The sequence below is a fragment of the Anolis sagrei genome, chromosome 3, assembly GCF_037176765.1.
Source record: "Anolis sagrei isolate rAnoSag1 chromosome 3, rAnoSag1.mat, whole genome shotgun sequence".
NCBI lineage: Eukaryota > Metazoa > Chordata > Lepidosauria > Squamata > Dactyloidae > Anolis > Anolis sagrei.
In genome coordinates this window covers 29,825,567-29,847,309 of record NC_090023.1, presented here as the reverse complement: position 1 = coordinate 29,847,309, position 21,743 = coordinate 29,825,567, and the positions used below count along the sequence as shown (strand labels likewise).

The 21,743-nt window shown below is 40.3% G+C and overlaps 1 protein-coding gene across 3 annotated transcripts in view; it reads left to right on the top strand.

Moving 5' to 3' along the window:
• Nucleotides 1-21,743, top strand: part of SPATA13 (spermatogenesis associated 13) — a 237,369-nt gene that overhangs the window by 9,028 nt on the left and 206,598 nt on the right. The window contains exon 1 of one of the 3 annotated variants that reach the window (XM_060770920.2): nucleotides 7,087-7,389. The exons of 1 other annotated variant lie outside the window; for it this stretch is intronic. In XM_060770920.2, the coding sequence (XP_060626903.2) occupies nucleotides 7,312-7,389 (78 nt within the window). In that variant the 5' untranslated portion in view covers nucleotides 7,087-7,311. Of the gene's footprint in view, nucleotides 1-7,086; nucleotides 7,390-21,743 lie in introns of those variants that run through there. One more of the 3 variants, XM_060770923.2, reaches the window with a different exon arrangement.

Below are 21,743 nucleotides of genomic sequence, written 5' to 3'. Positions count from 1 at the left end.
CTTAGAAGATCCTTTTTAATGGCTCCCATAATGCCTCTGGGCAAACCATGGAGCTTCAGTGGAGCTCTTCTCTCTCTGAGCAGAGTAACAAAGCAACAGCATGTGTTCTTGCCGGTTTGGCTTATGCACTTTTGCAGTACAGAGTAGATTGGTTGTGATACAAAGACTGCAACTCTTCCCGTTCAGTCACATCTCGGCATGTCAGGTGGGCACAACCTCCATGTACCCACCCACACTTTTGTCACTCTGAATTTGAATCCCACATTTATTTGTGCACTCAGCTTGCTGCTGTAAGGAATGGAAGAAATACATGCAACAAGAGAGTAGAACAGGTAAGTCTGAAAGGTAAAGATAATTAGGAAACCGTTTAAGAGGAATTGTTCCTAACTGCCATATTTACTTCTGTTAGGAAACTCATTAAATGCTTCCCTGCTGAGGCACTAGGAAGGAATCTATTTGCTGGATAAAAAGTGTGTCTTGGATGAATCTGGCTAATTTATCCTAAATTACATATTCTTTCATGAATTACAATTACGTGGCTGAACTGAAAACCAGAGGGATGCTGTATCAAATTTATTTTCTGTCAGAAACCAGATAGTCCACATTTCAGGATGTCCCACCTACTTTCAGAAGGCAAGCATGATATAATGACTTGAATGTAGGACTAAGGACCCTTCCACACAACCCTATATCCCAGAATATCAAGGCAGAAAATCCCACAGTATCTGCTTTGAACTAGGTTATCTGAATGCACACAGCCATATAACCCCGTTCAAAGCAGATAATGTGGGATTTTATTCAGCTGTGTGGAAGGGGCCTAAAACTTCAGAAGATCAGGGTTTGAATCTCTGCTTAGTTATAGAAACCCTCTGGATAATGTTGAGTTCCTAAGAAGAAGGCAACACCAAACTTTATTTGAACACTTGCCAAGGAAACCCTACGAGGGTCAACATAAATTGGAGTCAACATGAAGAAGCATAACAGAAATGCAACATCTTTTGACTATCTACTCTTCATTTCCCAGTGGCCCATGACTGGGGAATGAAGCAGTTATTTCAGAGATAACATGTTAGAGGAAACAAGTGTGCCCCATGTGTGCTTTTGGGTGGGGAACATTTTCATTTTTGAAGAATGATTCAATGTTGAATATTGAGATGAAACCTATATCCGAGTTTGGCCCAGTTGAATAAGACAGAAGCACTCTTTGGCAGGGAAAGCTAAAGACCTTGTAGCGCTACCACTCACATGATTCCATGGCATTGAACCATGGCATTGGTTAAAAGTTAAAGTGCATTGATTTTACAGTGTAGATGCACTTCACCACAACCTACTTTATGCAGGTGTTTGTAGGAATACGTGAGTAAATGCTATAAAGAATATTTGTAATTCTTGTGAGTCTAAAAGTAATGTGAAATGTAACATTTTTCCAGATGGGACACTTTTAATATCTTTAATGAGAACCATTATAATGTTAGTTTTCCTTAACACTTAAAGAGCCAGGGAAGATGAGTGCTGATTTGTCAGGGAGATTTGCATGAACACAGGCTCTCGCTTGCTGACCAAAAGCGGTCCCTAGATATTGATGGGTAAAACCATATGCCCCTTCTACACTGCCATATAAAATTCAGATTATCTGCTTTGAACTGGATTATATGTCAGTGTAGACTCATCTAATCCAGTTCTAAGCAGATAAAGTGGTTTATCTGGTTTGATAATCTGGATAATATGGCAGTGTAGAAAGGGCACACTACATTGAAAATAGTGTAGGAAGGTGGGATTATGAAGGGTTGCAGAAGACTGATCAAGGAAACACGGATTAGTGATCAGAAAAGTTGTACTAATGAAGAAAGGTGTGATATTGAAGGTGCTCAACTTGGTATGTATTTTCTGCTCTAGCTCAATTGTTGCAACACTGCAGGTTGGTGTGAGTCCTGGAGGTTCTGATCATTGCAGAGAGAGAAAAAGTCCATCAATGTCCACAACAACAAATGCATACATACATAAGCAAAAGGTGGAATTATGCTCGCATATGTCCCTAGAAAGATGCTAAGAATGGAACATTTATGAATTGTAATGATAGGTCACTAGTTCTTGTTTTAAAGACTCCACTCCATACTAGCAATCTATTTTAGCAGCTAGGACGATAATGATCCAAGTACTTGGTAACTGATGGCACATGCTTTTATCCAGCTAAATTAGTGTTCGTACATCTGTTGATTTCCAAGGGATTAAGACTACAGACTGGGTAATATATTGTAATTAATCAGAACATTATTTTCAAATCAAAGTGGCCTCATCTTATAACACAATTGATTGAAATACAGTTATTGCTTTGTTGATCATGAACATACTACACTAATGAGATGAAGCAATACTTTTAATTGACCAGTTTTTGTTGCCTTGCAATTGGCAAGCTTTGAAGTTACAGTAGAATCTGCCTGGCAGAATATTAATTCAGATAATTCAGACTAACTTTAATTCTCAAAACAGTTTTAAATTTACAGCATACCGATAGTGCAAGGTAATCAAAACAAGGAATGCTTACTGATATAGTGGGTGAATTCTTGGCTGAGAGACATTTATTGCATCTGAGGCTGGGGTTACTTTCTTCATCACCTTAGGCTGTATTCACATGGCAGAATTTTGACACCATATTAGTTGCCCTGGCTCAATGCTATGGAATTTTGGTATTTGTAGTTTTGTGAGATGTTTACCCTTCTCTGTCAGAGAACTCTGGTGCAAGAATAAAAATTGCAGTTTAGTGCTACGAGAGATGTTCATTAAAGATTTCCCCTGACCCACTTCCTGGGAACTGAGAAAAATGAAGCTTGGCACAGTTATTAGTCCTTCTCTACATAGCTGCCTCCTAGGGTCACACACTTCCCCATCTTTTTAACCAACTGTAAACACCTTACTTGTAGAAATCGACAGGTTCCTCCAAAAGCCATGTTATGACCTCAGAAATTAGAGTCTCATAATCTGAAAAATGCTTGCCCTTCAAAAATAACTTCATTGTTGGAAAGAGTTGGAAGTCAGATGGTGCAAGGTCAGGTGAATAAGGAGGATGCAGTAGAATTTCAAAGCCACAAGAGCATGCTTCCATTGGGGCAACATGTGACTGGTGCACTGGTGCAATGTCTTGCAAAAGTCTGACACCTTTAGTGAGCATGCCACGTCTCTTGGTTTTGAGGGCCTCCCACAATTTCCACAGCAGTGAAGCAAAGTATGGCCTAGTAATCATGGTACCCTTTGCTAGGAAATCCATCAATGCTACTTTGTGCTGGCCCCAAAATACTGTGAGCATGACTTTGCCTCCCGAGAGTTGAGCAGTGCCTTCTTTGGAGGCGGTGAGTCATGATGCTTCCATCAACTGAACTTTTGTCTCAGAATCATAGTGATGGACCTAGATTTCATCCTGTGTGCTCAGCCTGTTGAAAAAGTCCTTCTGGTTTCCATAGCACATCGTCAATTGAGCCTGAGAGCATTCGGCTTGTTCCTGCTTCTGGAAAGGTGTGAGCAACCGGGGGACCCAGCGAATGGATACCTTATGCATATGAAGATGGTCTTGGATGATTTTTTTTCCATGGTCTCCATACTAATCTTGACATTTTCAGCTAGGTGGAAAATGGTTACATGGTGATTTTCCAAAATGCCGACCTTCACTTGCTGGATGGTGTGTTCATCAATAGCAGAGTGCGGTCGCCTTGGAATTGGAGCTATTTCCACTGAAGTCCGACCACATTTGAATTGATGATGCAAGTTCTATGATGGGGAATCATCACCATAAACCTCTTTCATCTCATCAAATGTCTCCTTTGGTGTGTGGTCTTTCAAGTAAAGGAACATGATGACTGCTCTGTATTCACTGGGTCATTACCAAACCTCACACCACTTCAGCACCTGTGAAATCAAGACCATTATCAATTCTGAGTTGTAAACTGGCATGTAATCTATAGAGACTTATATCATTACACATGTGCAGTTTCAGCATCCTATGATAAATAGAAGTGAGTTAGGGGAAATCTTTAATGAACTCCCCTCGTATGTCCTGTCAAACTGCTGTAATTCTGCAGTAAAGATGAGTGGCTGGTCTGTTTATGAGTTTGAAAGGGAAATGGAAAAGCAAAGATATTGAAGAAATTTATTTTGTAGAAGATCTTTCCACATTATAGCATTAAGAGTGCATTCTTTGATACATCCACTCACAAATAACTTTCACCATAAGTTCAGGGGGACTTGCTTAGGTGAGTATTGGACTGCAGCCTTGAAAAGCGACTGCCTAGCTTGCTAATATATGTCTGCTTTGATAACAGGTTAGTAGGTTTCCCCACTTGGCAACCCCATTCTTCTTTTCTGTGCTAATCCAAATTGATTTCTCAAAGATTAAAATGCTTGAGGGAGCCATTGGGAGCCATTTCTAATCATATAGTGACAAAGCAGTTGCTAAATCTCTACAGATGCATAAAGGATATCCAGTAAGGCAGTTTCAGCTATGAATGGAAAGTCCCACATTGTTCAGCTCCTCTTTTCTATCTTGCTTATTGGAAAAGTCAGCAAGCAAAATTCACCTGTAAACTAGAATTGGACATTGGACAGGTGGTCCCTGCAAGGCTGAAAATGGCTAGAAGTAGAAAAATGTTAGGCAAGTCTTCTTCTACCATTTTCAGAAGGGATAAGGTTGGAAGGTGGGTGGAGGTCACCAGAGAATGAAGGGGATAAAGGGGCGGGGGCAATGGTAATAGGATCATTGGTGCTCTCAGTGAGCTAAGGCTTGTCTTCCCATATATTAGCCTTCTTCAGATGCATTAAATGATGCCTTCCAGATGCATAAAATGACAAGTTCCATTATTTTATGATACCAGATGAGCTCAATAACAGCTCTCATCATAATCAGATGTAGCTTGTATGTGTAAATATTTTTGGATAGTTATTATGGAGATACTAATGGGCTGAAGATTGGCCTGACTGATTCAAAATTTGGGAAGGGCCCACTATTTCAGGGCATCAGGAAAGTTCAGGAATAGACCTCATGGTTTGTATGTGTCCACATACTGTCCAACATTTTAGAGATGAAAACTGGAGCATGTGCAATCAAGCAACATCAAAGTTGATCAAGGTGGCAAAAATTTGGTGTCAAAGGCTTTCATGGCCAGAATCACTGGGTTGCTGTGAATTTCCAGGCTGAATGGCCATGTTCTGGAAGCATTCTCTCCTGACATTTCACCCACATCTATGGCAGACATCCTCAGAGTTTGAGAGGTCTGTTGGAAACTAGGCAAGTGAGGTATATAAACCTCAGCAGAGAATGCTTCCAGAACATGGCCATTCAGCCTGGAAAACTCACAGCAACCCAGTGTCAAAAATTATTGTGAGGAAGAAAAATGAATCTAGGAGAGGCTATTGCAGTTTACTTTTGCCTAGGCCTACTGGGAAGGATAAAGACGCTGCCTCTTCCTGTCCTGAATTACCTGAGGACAAACTACTTCTGCAGCAGTTGGAACAAAATGAGGGCAAAGTGAGAGAAGGAAAGAAACTGGGACATTTTAAAAGCAACTGAAAAAGGAGGGCAACAGAGAATTAAATAGGACAGTCCCTGTCATATCAGGACAGTTGAAAGGTGTGTGTTCAGTTTTTAAAAAAATCAAGAAACAGATGGTCATAGTAAAGTGCCATGCTAACCAAAGCAGACAGATGTAGATCTGGCCTGATCTAAGCTTCTTTTGTTCAAAGCAATATGTGATTTTTGCCATTTTTCTATATTTTGCCAAGGCAGACACCTTTGCCCATTCCATTTCCAATGTGTTCTCAATATCTATTATTTTTCTTGTTACTGATGAAAATGGCCAATTATTTGGATCAATGGACCATATTATGATCAGACAGCTATGAGGACTGTCAAGATCATCACTTACACTTCAGAACTGACCATCACACTGTTTATTCATTTATTTATTTATTTTACTTCATTTATATTCCACTCTTCTCACCCTGCAGGGGACTCAGAGCAGTGTACATCATATATTTAGGCAAGCATTCAATGCCTCAATTATACAAACTGTTAAAACATAACATAACTACTCCAAGGTGGGAGGCTGGCCTTGGTTGAAATGGGAAGCTTTAGCCTTAATCCTATTGGTTCATTTCAACAAGAGTGGACCCAGTGAATCCATTGCTGAATGGTGAGTCAATATGTCAGTAAATCCTGTTACTTTAATGAGTCTACTTTAGCCCTTTTCCTTGTTTAGCCATTTCTACTGGAGGAATTGTCAGCAGTTCTTCTTCATCACTGCATTCAAAGACAGCCAGTGAATTATGTTAAAGTTATATTATTCTAATGTCTGCATTCCTTTCCAACCCAAAAAGGATGCAGGGCAGTGAAGGATTTCCAGGACTTTATGATTACCCACATTTCCAGGACTTTATGATTACCCACATTTCCAGTGAATGTAAATGTGTTGGTTTACAAAGGACAGAAAAACCAGCTTAGTGATCCACAGCAGAATATATTAAACTTTTTTCAAAGCCTTATTAGATTATCTAGTTGGTGCATAACACTTTGATGTGGTGTGTATATTATAATAAGATTTTTATATACCAACATGTTTTCTAAAGGATGGTTTTCTAAAGATATTTGAAGAGGAATCAATCCTTGAAAGGAGCGTACATGTACATTTAAGCCAACTGTAAATAATGCTGAATAACCCCGAACAAAGGTAATCATATGGCAGCGCTACTATTGTTGCAAGGAGAATGGAATTATCATTCTCTGTGGATGGCCGAGATTTATTTGTGCAACAGCCAGGACCTCTTAGGAAAGGTCAGCCCTTGGTAGCGCTGAACAGCAGTTCAAAGTTAAGACAGACACATAGAAGCCCAGCTTCCCGTGGAGCACGTCTAAACGTACAATGCATGTCATGGCTCTGTCTCAACGATGAGAGGAGAGACAAAGGAGCAATTCTCAAAGGAGGTCTGTTTCCTCTGCTTTAATAAATGCGCCAATTTGATTTGTTTACTCGGATCTCAGCTCCCTTCCCCCATGCAAACTGTTTGGATAACCTGTTAGTCTCAACTCAGACTGGTAAAACCAGCTAAGCTGATTAGTTCTCTCTCTCTCTCTCTTGCTCACATATACACACTCACGAAGAAAGGCCACGGGGAAAGCATGGCCTTTGCCACATTCAGGGGACTTTGGCCTGGGTAGAAAGGTTTGGTGGGTTGCTGATGCGTAAGAGCAATGTGACTCGAGTGCGGAGTGAGCCCCAATCCTTTCCTTTCTAACCGGGCCTTGGGTTCGCATCGATATGAGCCATCATGTTTCGTGTCACGTTCAACGTAGTGACAGAGAAAGTTACCTTCACCTTCGCAGCCTGCCCCTCCATCACGTGGAAGGTAAGCACAAAAATATAGATAGTGTATAAGGGGAGGTAAGCAAACTTAAGGGCAAGAGTATTCCCAATTAGATGGAAGACCATCACAATGGATTTTCAGTTGTATAGCACTGAGTAAAAGGTTATTTGTATGCAATTGTAGGTGTGCAGTTTCTCTCTCCCTTGCACTCTTTTTTTTTTATTTTACTTTTGCCTGTAGCCATTTCACAGAAAAGAGGGATAAGAAGAATGCCAGCTGTGTGATAGCCATCAGCTCTAATGTCTGCCTAGGATAATAGCCATTATTGCAATGTTTAAAAATTCTTTCTAATGTTTGTTTTTGCCAATATGACATATTGGGGAAGTTGTCATCTTACATAGTTATAATAAGGGGTTTCTCACTGTGCAAGGATTAAAATATGGGGAAAGAGAAGAATAGATGCTTTCATTAGGGCTACAGTTGTGCAAATAAGTTCTCCGCAATGTGCACTTCTTTCCTTTGCAGTTCGGTCCAACACCGAAAAATTACAGGTTCAAAAGCCATTGGTTGTTTTGTTTATTTTTTTAAAGAAACTACTAACTTTCTTTGCTCAAATGTACTAAATCACTTTTTACTATGACCTCCTAGCAGAATTACAGAACATTCTTCAACTAAAATATAATTTAAATGATAATAGAGATGATATACATACATACTGACAAACACACACACATCCACACACACACGTAAAACACAGGAAAGCTATTTTTGGATGTCAGTTCCTAGAATATCAAGGCTGCAATATCTGTGGCCGTAGCATTTGAGGAATCTTTGGAACTCTAGTTCAAAAAGTAAATCTGAGCTCTGTTAAAGCACTGCTTACTGACTCCAGAAGAATAATTCCCAACTATCTGTTCTGATTCCACTACATTAATAGGAAGTGTACCAAAGCTCATCCACACCATCTTGCACCCCTCTTTAATTCCTGCAAGGACATTTGTAGGAGATGCTTCTGACATCTTTCTTCTTGGAGAGCATACTGCTGTGAGCAAAGTCTGTGTCTTCCTGTTGATGTAGTACTTCAGCATTTGGTATAGTACTTCAGTTGGGGTAGTACTTCACTAATTCTGACTTGTTGGCATCAATTCAATGACCTCCATGTGAAATATAGATGTGAAAATTTCAGAGAAAAACAGAAAAAAATATAAATCTGGCATAGAATTATGCCTCCTAGAGTTCTGGTTTCATCCGGGGCCCTGTCTACATAGAAAAAAAAGAAAAAAACATGCTTGATGTGTATTGGTCAATATCCTGACTTTTGTGATCATTCATGTTCCAAATGCTTCTTGAGCCCTTTAACTGCTTTTAAAAGAATTAGCTTTTCAGATGTATTCTGACTGAAGATCCAAACGAGTTCTGGGTTTGTTTTTTTGTTTTCGTATGGGTGGCGCCAATGAATAATTTCACATTAGAACTGAAGGAAAATTTGGGGATGGCATTAACTGGTTGGTGGAAGGTGAAAAGGGTTATTCCTGCCAGGAAGTGGCCTTGATAATGGTTATCTTTAAAATGTTAAATAACCACCTATAATTATTTAAAAGAAGGAATGTTTATGTGAATACTTGCAGATACATATATTAGTCTATCATTCATCCTTCGACAATACATAGTCTATCATTGTTTGCACACCTCTGCACAGCAAGATAACTATCAAATATATTAGACAAAAGTATGTATATTAGAATGCATGATGGGAAGAAAATAAAAGTGAAGCAGATACTGCCAGCAATAGTGTGAATGGAGGGGAGGGGAGTTTTCTGAAGCAAACTGACACTTATGGGTGCATAGCCAGGAGATATGTGCAGCTCTTTAAGACAAACTCACCATAATATGCATACATAAGGATTTTTTTCAGGTGTAGACAAGCCCTGAAATACTTTGGAGCAGATATTTATTTATTTACAGTATTTATATTCAAATCAGCATTTGGTCAGTTTTGATTTGAAATATGCATGGATGAGCATCTGAGGGCCAGTATATCTTGAACTACCAAAAAACAAATAAATGCGTCCTAGAGCAAATCAAGCCCAAGTTCTGAAGTCAGGGTGAATAAACTACCAGTCTGTGGATATATCATGAGAAGACATGCGTCACTAGAAAGAACAATAATGCTTGGTAAAGTAGAAGGAAGTAATAATAATATAATAATAAAATTTATTTATACACCACCACCATCTCCCCAACAGGGACTTGGGGTGGCTTACATGAGGCCAAGCCCATACAACAAATTACAATAAAATAAGATACAAGTTACAATAAAATAAACAACATCACAGAAAAATACAGTAGGAAAAGAGGAAGACCATATTCCAATGAGGTCCCAATCAAAGAAGACACAAAACTTTGGACTTCATCACATGCAAGCCCCCCCCCCCCCATTTTCACACACTTCCCGGGGGGAAGGGGGCTGAAGCAGGGGAGTAGTCTTTCTGAACTGATGATGTGCCTGGAAATGGGAGAAAGTCCTTAAAAATATGTGGGATGGGAACTGTCAGATTCACCCATGATGAATCATTTCAGTGATGTAGAGAAATTGGTGTTCTTAAGAACAGTGCTAGGGGTCTCCTCTAGAGTAAGGTGATTACAAGAGAACATAAAGGAACCCAGGAGTGGTGTTGGATTTAAGAACAGTGATTGGGTCTCCTCTAGTGACCTCATCACAACGGGCTACATTTGGTGGCATGCACTGGTTTAACCCAGGTCATCCACAGAGCCTGCCGGCTCCCATCAAATGATGCTGGCACAGCTCCATGGGTGAAGGAGGGTGGAGCCAGTGTATGCCACAGCCGCAGCAACATGGGAGGCTTCCCATGTTGCCAATACAAGCAGTGTACACTCCATGTACACTCCACGCTTCCCCCTGGGGCATGGGGTTCCTCACATCTCTAGACAACACAGAGCAACTCTGGTGGCCATGTGACAAGGTTGTAGAGTAAGGTGTTTGAGAGGGAACATAAAGGAGTCCAGGAATGTTATTGGATTTAAGGAAGGATGGTGCCTTGAATCACCATCATTAAATCAGACAACATAAAGGATCATAAAGGAATCCAGGAGTGGTGTTTTAAGAGTGATGTCTTGGGTCTCCTCTAAGTGAACGGTTGGCAGGAAGAAGCTATCCTGTGTGATGTGGTAGCTCCATCTTCTTTACTCACCATGGTATTCTTTTGACTGTATCTTACCTATCTTGAAGTAGATTACATCCAAACTGGCAGGAAGCAGTGAAGGAATTTGAATGCACAAGTCATTCGGTTGTGTTAGATTACTCTCACATCATGTCTGTACTATCTGAAGATGATGTGAGTGTAAGCCAACATACCTGGACAATGCTAGGATGAAAAAAATCTGTTCTACCTCATCACTTTTTGGAAATGGTATTTTAATTCTGCCCAGCAGGAAAAATACTTCACTAGTTGTCCTCTTGGCTTTTTCCCCAGCCATAAAACACAAGAAAACAAAGGCGTTTGAAATATATTAGAAATCTAATTGTCTGACTTTATAACTAAAAGCTAACATTAAAGAAAATGTGCTGGAAAGAAACATTTATTCTGAAAACCAGCAACTGATGTTCATTTCTGGAATTGCCATTTTGTCTCCTTTGCATTACTTCAATTAAATAATTATTTACAGTATTTTAAACAATGATTGGCTTGCTTACAGATTATTAATGAGTAGACAGGACCTCTATTCAAGGTCTTTTTTTATTGTGGAACAGCTTGCAAAATGATGTCAAAGCTCCTTTAGTATCATATGTGATATCTGGAGTGTAGAGGGGAAATTTGCAGGTTAACAATATGCTCATGTTTGGCCAATTGAGGGTCTACAGCATATGTCAGAATCCATGTTTGACTATACTGCTGTTAAGTCAAGTCCACAGCATGTCTGAAATTCTATGGTAGCCCCTTTGATATACTATAACAGTAGGTGGATCATAATTCCTGAAGCCATTCGGATAATGGGGTTGGAGCACTACCCTCACATTGATAGACATCTAAGGCAGCTAGCCATTGTCCTATGGCTGTATTAGAAATTGCATTACGACCCCCTTACCCATGGACTTCAATATCCATGGTTTCACTTACCCACACACTAAGAAATACTCCCCATGGAGGTGTTTGTGTGCCTCTCTATGTTCTCAGGTGAAATTCTATGATATTATTTTGGTCCAATGTCTGACTTCACAACTGCTACTCCTGTGATCTTTCCCCCCATATCTACTACCACCTATTCCAGCACAACAACATCAGTGTGCCGGATTGCTATCCTTGAAATTGATCATTTTTTGGAGATGAATGAAAGGATCGGAGTTGATTCCAACAATGAAGCTACAGACCTAGATGAGACTGCTCAAAGATGAGGGACCGGTAGCAAAAACAGTAAGGATTGTGAACTTCTTTCAGCCTGAAGGCTGAAAGTTTTGGAGAAGTTCTCTATATTCTGGTGATGAATGAGACTAAAGAGTGAAATAAAAATGCCAACATATTTTAGCTCATTATCATCACAATATGAGCTCAAAGAGAGATAATTCAACTTTTTAGAAATAGATAGTAAAAACCTGTGGAGCCACTATTTATCATGGAGAAGAGAGGTGTGGTTAGAGAAGTTTGAACAGCTAGATTGCAAGTCCAAGAGTGACAGATTCAGCCCCAAGTTCTGGGGGTTTTTATGTTGTGTGTGTATGTGTGTGTGTGGCGGAGGGGGGGGGGGAGGGGAGGGGAGGAACCTTTGAATCAATTGTCAACTTGACAACCTCAATAAATTTGTCGGGTTTTCTTAGGCAAGGAATCCTCAGAGGTGGTTTTGACATTTCCTTCCTCTGAAATACAGTCTACAGCGACTGGAATTAATTGGTGATCTCCCATCCTAACTAGATCAGACCTTACTTTACTTTTAGGATCTGACAGGATCCAGTGCATTTAAGGTATTTAGGCTTTGCCTGAGGTTTCCCACCCCTGAACTTATGGTTTTTTGATTAGCAAGATGAAGTCAGATAGTGCAGGACCTGGGACAGCTCCCAGATTGGCTTTTGAGAGGTGTCTGTGAGGAACAAAGTAAATTGTCATGGTTTGAAGAATATGAATATAAAAGAGCCAGAAGCTGTGTTCTTCTTTATACATCCTGCTTTAATCTTCAAGTGTCTGGAAAAAATGACATTTGGGAGACTTTGTTTCACTGTTTTTGCTATACGTATTGCATAACTGTGTGGGATGCTTACGAAATGACCTGATTCTGTTACACAAGAAATGTCTGTAGGAAGTTTTAAGAAAAATCTCATTTTATGTAGCGAACTGAAATCTAACATGCACTTTTAGAAGGAAAATGTGATAAGAGGGACTGAGTAAAGAACCAGGTCCATTTAAAAGCTGGGAAGGAAAGGCTGCTGACATATTTCAGCCAGTTTCCTTTGATTAGATACTGAAGCCATAATGATAAATATATGTACCTTTGGTTAAACTTATATGCCTTCAAGTTGAGTGTTATTTATGCTCCTTCTCTCCTATGGTGTCCTTATTCAGATTTATTGACAGGAGATCCATTGCCTTCATCTTAGGCTGAGAGAGTATGACTTGCCAAAGTTCACCCAGTGAGGTTTCCATGGCTGAATAAGGATCTGAACCTTGGTCTTCCAAAATCCTGCTCAAACTATTCACTACACTGTGTCACCCTATGCCGGATTTTGACACAGTCTGGACAAGGATTATGAACAGGGAATATGGATTAATGGAATCAAACACTTTATATGTTTTATTTTGTTTTATTGTTCTATGTGTTTTATTCGCTCATGTGTTTTAACTGTTTTGTAGTTGGATGGGATATGTTTTTATTGTGTTCATATGTAGCATTGAATTTTGCCGGTGTCTGTAAGCCACCTTGAGTCCCTTGCAGGGTGAGAAATGGAGTATTAATAAATTAATTAAATAGCAAGTGTATGCCTAGGGATAGGTAAAGGGTAAGGTTTTCCCATGATATTAAGTCCAGTTATTTCCAACTCTGGGATGTGGTGCTCATCTCCATTCCTAAACTGAAGAGCTGGCATTGTCCGTAGACACCTCCTAGGTCATGTGGCCGGCATGACTGCATGGAGCGCTGTTACCTTCCCGCCGAAGTGGTTCCTATTGATATTCTCACATTTGCATGTTTTCGAACTGCTAGGTTGGCAGAAGCTGGTGCTGACAGCGGAAGCTCATGCTGCTCCCCGGATTTGAACCGGTCAACAAGCTCAGCAGCTCAGTGCTTTAACCCACTGCGCCACTGGAGGCTCCTTATCCCTAGGGATAGAAATGCTAAAATGAGATATGTTGCAGCCCAGAATGAATCATGTAAAATAACTTTGGGTATGATTGTGGTTCGGTAGGTGAAATATACTCGTCCTACAGTAAAGCAGTAACTGTTCCTGGAGATCTGTTGTTCACAATATGTGGCTCATGCTGTAAACATTACTATTTTGGAATTCATGCTCTTTTGCAGAATAATGGAAAATGCTCCACCTTGTGGTGGATATCATTTATATTGCCATTTCCTCCAGTATTGCCTCATTTCAGAAAGGAAGAAAAAAATACAATGGCTTGTTACACATTTGTATTTTTCACTTGTTACTTCTTAGCTGTGATCCATCACTCCATAGCATTTATTTGACTAACTTATCCAATGCTGCAGAGAACCTGTGATGGAGTTTTCTTGACAGGATTCGTTCACAAGGACATTGCTATGGCTTCCCTCCTGAGACTGAGAGAGTGTGACTTGCCCACAGTCACCCAGTGAGTTTCCATGGTGTCTTGGCGGTGAATACATAGGTGGCTGTGGAGCCCTATTCTTGACCTGCATGTTCTTCCGCAGTGGACATCAGTGTCCAGGTGGAAGGCGGTTTTGATCAGGGTTAGTTTGGTGCACTTTCCTCTTGGCACGTTTCTCTCTTTCACCCCCCCCCCCATTCATGCCTCTTCAAATTCCACAGCACTGCTGATCACAGCTGACCTCCAATTAGAGCTCTCAAGGGCCAAGCCCTCCCAGTTCTCGGTGTCTATGCCTCAATTTTTAAGGTTAGCTTTAAGCCCATCTTTAAATCTCTTTTCCTGTCCACCAACATTCCATTTTCCATTATTGAGTTGTGAGTATAGTAACTGCTTTGGGAGATGGTGATCCGGCATTCAGACAACAGGGTCAGTCCAGTGGAATTAATGGTGTAGGAGCATCACTTCAATGCTGGTGATTTTTGCTTCTTCCAGCACACTGACATTTGGACAAATACTGTAACTTTTGGGGAGGAAATAGCCAGCTGTATTCCCTAACTCTCCAATTGTGACAACTACAATTCCATCATCCATGCTGTTTGGAGATAACTGGAGATACGTGAAGGATGTGAGACTGAAGAAGCCTAACTGAGAAGATAAATGTCTTCATTCTTTTTCTGTAGATACATACAGAAGTTCCTCGTTTGCCTATATCAACCCATATAGTTGAGTTGGGTAGCTATTGCCTGACATAAACTGAAGGATTGTTGCTTTACATTTCAAAAAACAACCACAAGTAACTTCAAAAGCAACCAATTTGCATGGTAGAAAGACTTGGTAAGAAACCCTAATACAAAATTCCATGAAGGTCAGTTCTGCACAGTAGAGTTTCGTAAATTGTTACAGATGCATTGTTGTGCTTTGAAATCCTGGCGCAAATAGCTTGCTTTAGAAATGTGGGAAGAGCAGAGAATTGAACAAATTAAATTACTTACAGTACTGAAGACACTACAAAGAATGTCAGATGGTGCAAAATTAACTTCTTATGGAACAATTCAGAGCTGCACGGCACTTGAAATTGAGTCGGAATGGCTGCATAGATTGTGGTGAGGGTGTTGTGACGATGATATCCGGAGTGTCATTTATTTCAGTGGGTGAATTGAACATATGTTTACATCTCCCCCACTGAAGTCAAGGCTGCTCAAAAGTGCTTGTTTTTGGGTGGGCAGCAGACAAGAGTGCCAATGAAATTTAAGAACTAGCAGAAGTATCAGCTTTGCATGGAATGAGTTATACTTATAGAAGACACATTCAATCAGTGTTAAGAATGAATCCCATTAACTTTCATTGCCTTTTCTATGTATGAACAAGTCTGGCTTGAACTCATTGTTACCTATTCCCATTTTTATATCTGATTTACTATGAATGTAAATAACACTGGATATTGTGTCCAAGAGGCACAGAGAAGTTGCAAATGCCTAATCATTTAGGGTGAGTTTTCCCTCTCTTTTTATTTAGTTTCTTCAACTTTTGATTAACCTGTAGGTTGTGTAAACAAATCAGAGACTGAAGTGAGTTAAGGGGGACTGTTTATCTCAGGATAATGAACCATGAAAACCTGCCACTTGTAGCCAACGGAAACGCCACAGCCCAATTAATATGGATGCATCCAATTTGCTTGGATATGAGATGATTCATCATCTGCTGGAGCAATAGGCGTCTATTAGGTTTGTTCCTCTCTCAGATAACACACAACTGCTTCAGAGGGATGGAAAGAAGAAAATATTTTGATATTGCTGAATTTCCAACATACTGAATTTCTACAGTGAGAGGATTACCCCCTGGCAATTGACCAGTCAGAAACATAAATTGGCTGGCATCCTTTTTTTATTATGTCAGAAGCAACCCGAGGAACTGCAAGTAGCTTCTGGTGTGAGAGAATTGGCCGTCTGCAGAGATCTTGCCCAGGGGGGTGCTCGGATGTGTTTCCATCCTGTGGGAGGCTTCTCTCATGTCCCCGCATGGGAAGCTGGAGCTGAAAGGCAGGAGCTCACCCCGTCTCACAGATTCAAACCGCCGACATTCAGGTCAGTAGTTCAGCCAGTACAAGGATTTAACCCCTTGTGGCACCATGGCTCCTGCTGGCACCCTGTTATGCATAAATCCAACTTTTGTGTGCATGCATCCATTTTTTTAAGGCTCCTGTCTTTGTCTTATGCACTGGCAGCTGTAAAGCCCCAGAAGGAGTTGCTATTGCTTCTCTTTTTTATGGGGTGGGGATAATAATAATACTTGATGATGATGATGATGATGATGATACTTTATTTTTAACCTGCCCTCTCCAGTACAAAACATAATACACAATTAACAGACAATGAAACATAAATTAATCATTCATAGATAGATAGATAGATAGATAGATAGATAGATATTTGGGGAGGAGGCGTTCAAACATGAACACCTGGGTGTTCTGTGCCTCTCCAAACTTCAAATCCCAAACTCTCAATCATAAAGTCATGGCAGTTAAACTGGTATTATTATTATTATTATTATTATTATTATTATTATTATTATTAAACTTTATTTGAACCCCACTAGCATCTCCCGAAGAACTCGATGCGGCTTACAAAGGCCAAGGTCTCAACACAACAACAGCATAACAATACAACTCAAAGCAAAATCAAAAACATAAAGCAATAACAACAAAACATTACACCATAACACAGTAAAAACTAGGGTCGGGCCAAGTAATGGGTACAGATTAAAAAGTGCTGGGTGTGACAGGTGGTATGTGGGATTTCAGGGCAAGTACAATGTGCAGAGAATCTTAAAACTCTAATAAAGTGCTTCTGGGACATAATGCTGGAGTTTTCCTATTCCGGAAAGGCACATCGGAATGCCAGGTCTTCAAGCTCTTCCTAAAGACTGCCAACGTGGGTACTAGTCTGATGTCTTTGGGGAGAATGTTCCAAAGTCGGGGGGCAACCACAGAAAAGGCCCTGTCCCTTGTCAAACAGCTATGAATACAAGTTCTGTTCAGTGCTACCCAAAATGGTGATATGAGCACCAATACCAACCCCTGGGCGATCAGTTTCTCATCCCTGGAGATCCTCAGGGAAAGAAAAAGAAAAACAATTGTAGCCAATTAGTACAACTATTGCCCTGCTCCATGACACATTGGTGGAAAGAAATGTGGGTCTTCTTATATCAGATTATATAAGAAGACCTGAAGATACATTAATGGTTCACCTGAAAATTGTACCATTGATTGGACATTTGAGATTGTAGTTGTTATTTTGACCACGAGGGGTCAGAAGAGATCATAGTGATGTGGGGAAATGGGCAAAGAACAGAGTTGCATGCTTTTTGGAACTTCAGCTTTCCAACTTGCGTCCTCCATGAGTGAGACAACATGTTTTAATTGTTTAAAATAATGTTGCATCTCCTTTGTTTAGCAACCAAGAACAGCATTGTTCAAGCACCATATATGATATAGTAGCATTTTCTAATACACTTCTTCTTGCTCACAAGAAAGCATGTTGTCAAACAAAGAAACCCGATAGCATATTAGTCATGACATGGTCAAAATATGAATCACCAGGGGAACTTGCAGGCTGCACCTGTCTACAAAACGGATGCTCAATTTATTTGGTTCATCATTGCCTTTTTCCTTTCAGTCAGCTGCAGTATCAACTAATGAGACGAGTAGAAACACTGAACAAGCCAGATCTGGTTTGCTGTGAGTTTTCCAGGCTGTATAGCGATGTTCCAGAAGCATTCTTTCCTGACGTTTCACCCAAATATGGCAGGCATCCTCAGAGGTTGAGGGTTCTGTTGGAAACTAGGCAAGTGGGGAATGTCTGTGGAATATCCAGGGTGGGAGAAAGTACTCTTGTCTGCTTAAGGCAAGTGTGAATGTTGCATTTCGCCACCTTGACTAGCATTGAATGGCCTTACAGCTTCAAAGCCTGCCTGGGTGCTGCCTGGGGAATCCTTTGCTGGAAGGTGTTAGCTGGCCCAGATTGATTCTTATCTGGAATTCCCCTTTTTTAGTGTTGCTCTTTATGCCTTGGTTTTAGAAAGTTTTTTTTAATGCCGGCAGACAGATTTTGTTCATTTTCATGGTTTTCTGCTTTCTGTTGAAATGGTCCGCATGGCTTCTCTGTGTAGTCTGACATAGTGGTTGTTAGAATGGTCCAGCATTTCTGTGGTCTCAAATCATATTCTGTGTCCAGGTTGGTTCATCAGGTGCTCTGCTATGGCTGACTCCTCTAGTTAAATGCTAATCAAGATGGTCAATTGCAACATTCACACTTGCCTCAAACAGGCAAGAGATCGAAAAATGAAATGCAAAGATACAAAATGGGGAATGCCTGGCTTGAGAGCAGTACGTGTGAAAAAGATCTTGGAGTCCTTGTGGACAACAAGTTAAACATGAGCCAACAATGTGATGTGGCGGCAAAAAAAGCCAATGGGATTTTGGCCTGCATCAATAGGAGCATAGTGTCTAGGTCCAGGGAAGTCATGCTACCCCTCTATTCCGCTTTGGTTAGACCACACCTGGAATATTGTGTCCAATTCTGGGCACCACAATTCAAGACAGATATTGACAAGCTGGAATGTGTCCAGAGGAGAGCAACTAAAATGATAAAGGGTCTGGAGAACAAGCCCTATGAGGAGCGGCTTAAGGAGCTGGGCATGTTTAGCCTGAAGAAGAGAAAGCTGAGAGGGGATATGATAGCCATGTATAAATATGTGAGAGGAAGCCACAGGGAGGAGGGAACAAGCTTGTTTTCTGCTTCCTTGCAGACTAGGACGCTGAACAATGGCTTCAAACTACAAGAGAGGAGATTCCATCTGAACTTAAGGAAGAACTTCCTGACTGTGAGAGCCATTCAGCAGTGGAACTCTCTGCCCCGGAGTGTGGTGGAGGCTCCTTCTTTGGAAGCTTTTAACAGAGGCTGGATGGCCATCTGTCAGGGGTGATTTGAATGCAATATTCCTGCTTCTTGGCAGGGGGTTGGACTGGATGGCCCAGGAGGTCTCTTCCAACTCTTTGATTCTATGATTCTATGATTCTTTCTCCTACCTTGGACATTTCACAGATATATAAACCTCACTTGTCTAGTTTCCAACAGAGCTCACAACCTCTAAGAATGCCTGCCATAGATGTGGGTGAAACGTCAGGAGAGAATGCTTCTGGAACATGGCCATACAGCCCTAATAACTCACCGCAACGCAGTGGTTCCACCCATGAAAGCCTTTGATAACACATTTAAGCCAGAGGAAGGGGTTTCCCTTTATTTCCATATCTCCATGTACAGCAACTTCCTTTTCAGTTTAGGAATGCCCAGTCACTTCTCTATAAAATACATTAGAAAAATAAGCTATTCTTCTTTCTATTCCATGTGATGAAGATATCAAGGAATTAAACTAACTTGCAATAACAACAACAACAATTTTATTTTTATATCCTGCCTCCATTTCCCTGGAGGGACTCAGGGCTGCTTACATGGGAACGAGCCTGAAACAAACATAATTAAAATATAGCACATAAAAATATAAAAACAGCATAAAACAGAATAAAACAACAACATTATAATTTATTTATTTATTTATTTATTTATTTATTTATTTATTTACCATATTTATATACCACCTTTCTCAGCCCGAAGGCGACTCAGGGTGGTTTACAAACGGCACAATTCGATGCCTACAATAACAAAGAACGATTAATACATTTGCCATAAATAACATTTGATAAAATAAAATAAAACCGATAAAAGTATATAAAACAGAATATAAGAGCAACCATCAAACAAAACATCCAATAAACCAACAATAATAAATAATTTCTGGGCACGACAGGGCTGGTGGGTAAAGTGCATAAGTCAAATGACAACATTAGGGATAGCTGGCAGTACAAAAGGGAACATTATGAGTTTGGGTACAAAGCAGTAGTAAAGTGCAAGGACAAGATTTGGGTCCTGGTTGGGGCCAGGTTACCTAGGGGATTGTCTAATTGAAGGCAATCAATTGGGGCTCCAATTGTTAAAGTCCTTTTTCTGGATGTTAGGCTTTTCCATCACCAACCATGCACATCTGTGTATGTCCACCTTGGCTATGATAACTGGGATATCAGGTATTATTCATATCTGGGTAGTAACAGATTGCAAAATTTTCCAACTGATACTAAATGGCCAGATTAATTCAAAGGGGCCTTACCTTTGCCTTCCCATGAAGCTGAGAGTCTGACTTGCCTTAGATCAGCCAGAGGGCTTCCCATCCTGATCTGCAGAACAGAATATGGCATTCAAATCACTCCACTATGCTGGCTCTGGTTCATTTGGCAGATAGGAAGAAAGATTTCTGAAAACCACAATTGATGTTTTTAATAATGTAATGTTTGCATCTGAGAATTAAGCTTAGAGGCATTACTCATCACCACGGAAGGAAAGTTTATCTGGCACATAGAACTGGCATGACACATAACCACAAATGCAAATGAATTAAACATTAAACCACACCACAAAGTACAACATTTATGCCTAAACTGGCCAACATGGCCTTTAATCGTAATAGTTTGTCTACCTCAAGGACATACATTCCAACCTTAATTAGTTCTGTTTCCTATACTGTCAATAAAAAGTTGTCACTGAGAGCTATATAGTTCCCCCTAAATAATTAGTATCTAAATAATAGATATCATTGTCTAAATAATCAAATTTTGGTGGTGGCATGCCAGGAAGAAATACTCCCTGGCCTGGAATACCCATTTTACATTCCCAAATACCTAAGTGTAGATGACCTTGGATGGGTCACTCTCTCTCTCAGCCTCAGAGGAAGGAAAAGGCAAGCCAACTTTCAACAGATTTTGCCAACAAAACCCAATTGTAGGGTCACTTGAAGGTACACAACACCTATTTCTTTGCTAGATTATACAAATCAGAACTCTGGCTACTATTTGAGACAAATTCTAGGATTAAGCTTGTGTTTGATTCTGCATCATGTATTGTAGTCCAGATAGAGTAATAAAGAAAACATATGTTGAACGTTTTATGGTCTGCAAGGATCTGAATGTAATGGACGATATCTGTAGAGCAGTGTTTCTCAACTTTCTTAATGCTGCAAACCCTTAATACAGTTCCTCATATTGTGGTGACCCCCAACCAGAAAATTATTTTATTTGCTACTTCATAACTGTAATTTTGCTACTGTTATAACTTCTAATGTAAATATCTGATATGCAGGATGCATTTTCATTCACTGGACCAAATTTAGCACAAATACCTGACACGCCCAAATTTGAATAGTGGTGGGGTGGGGTGGGGTGGGGGTTGATTTTGTCGTTTGGGAGTTGTAGTTGCTGGGATTTATAGTTCACCTACAATCAAAGAAAATTCTGAACTCCACCAACGATGGAATTTAACCAATCTTAGCACACATAATTCCCATGACCAAGAGGAAATACTGAAAGGGTTTGGTGGGCACTGACCTTGAATTTTGTAATTGTAGTTCACTTCCACCCAGAGAGCACTGTGTACTCAAACAATGGTCAATCTGGACCAAACTTGGCACGAATACTCAATATGCCCAGATGTGAACACA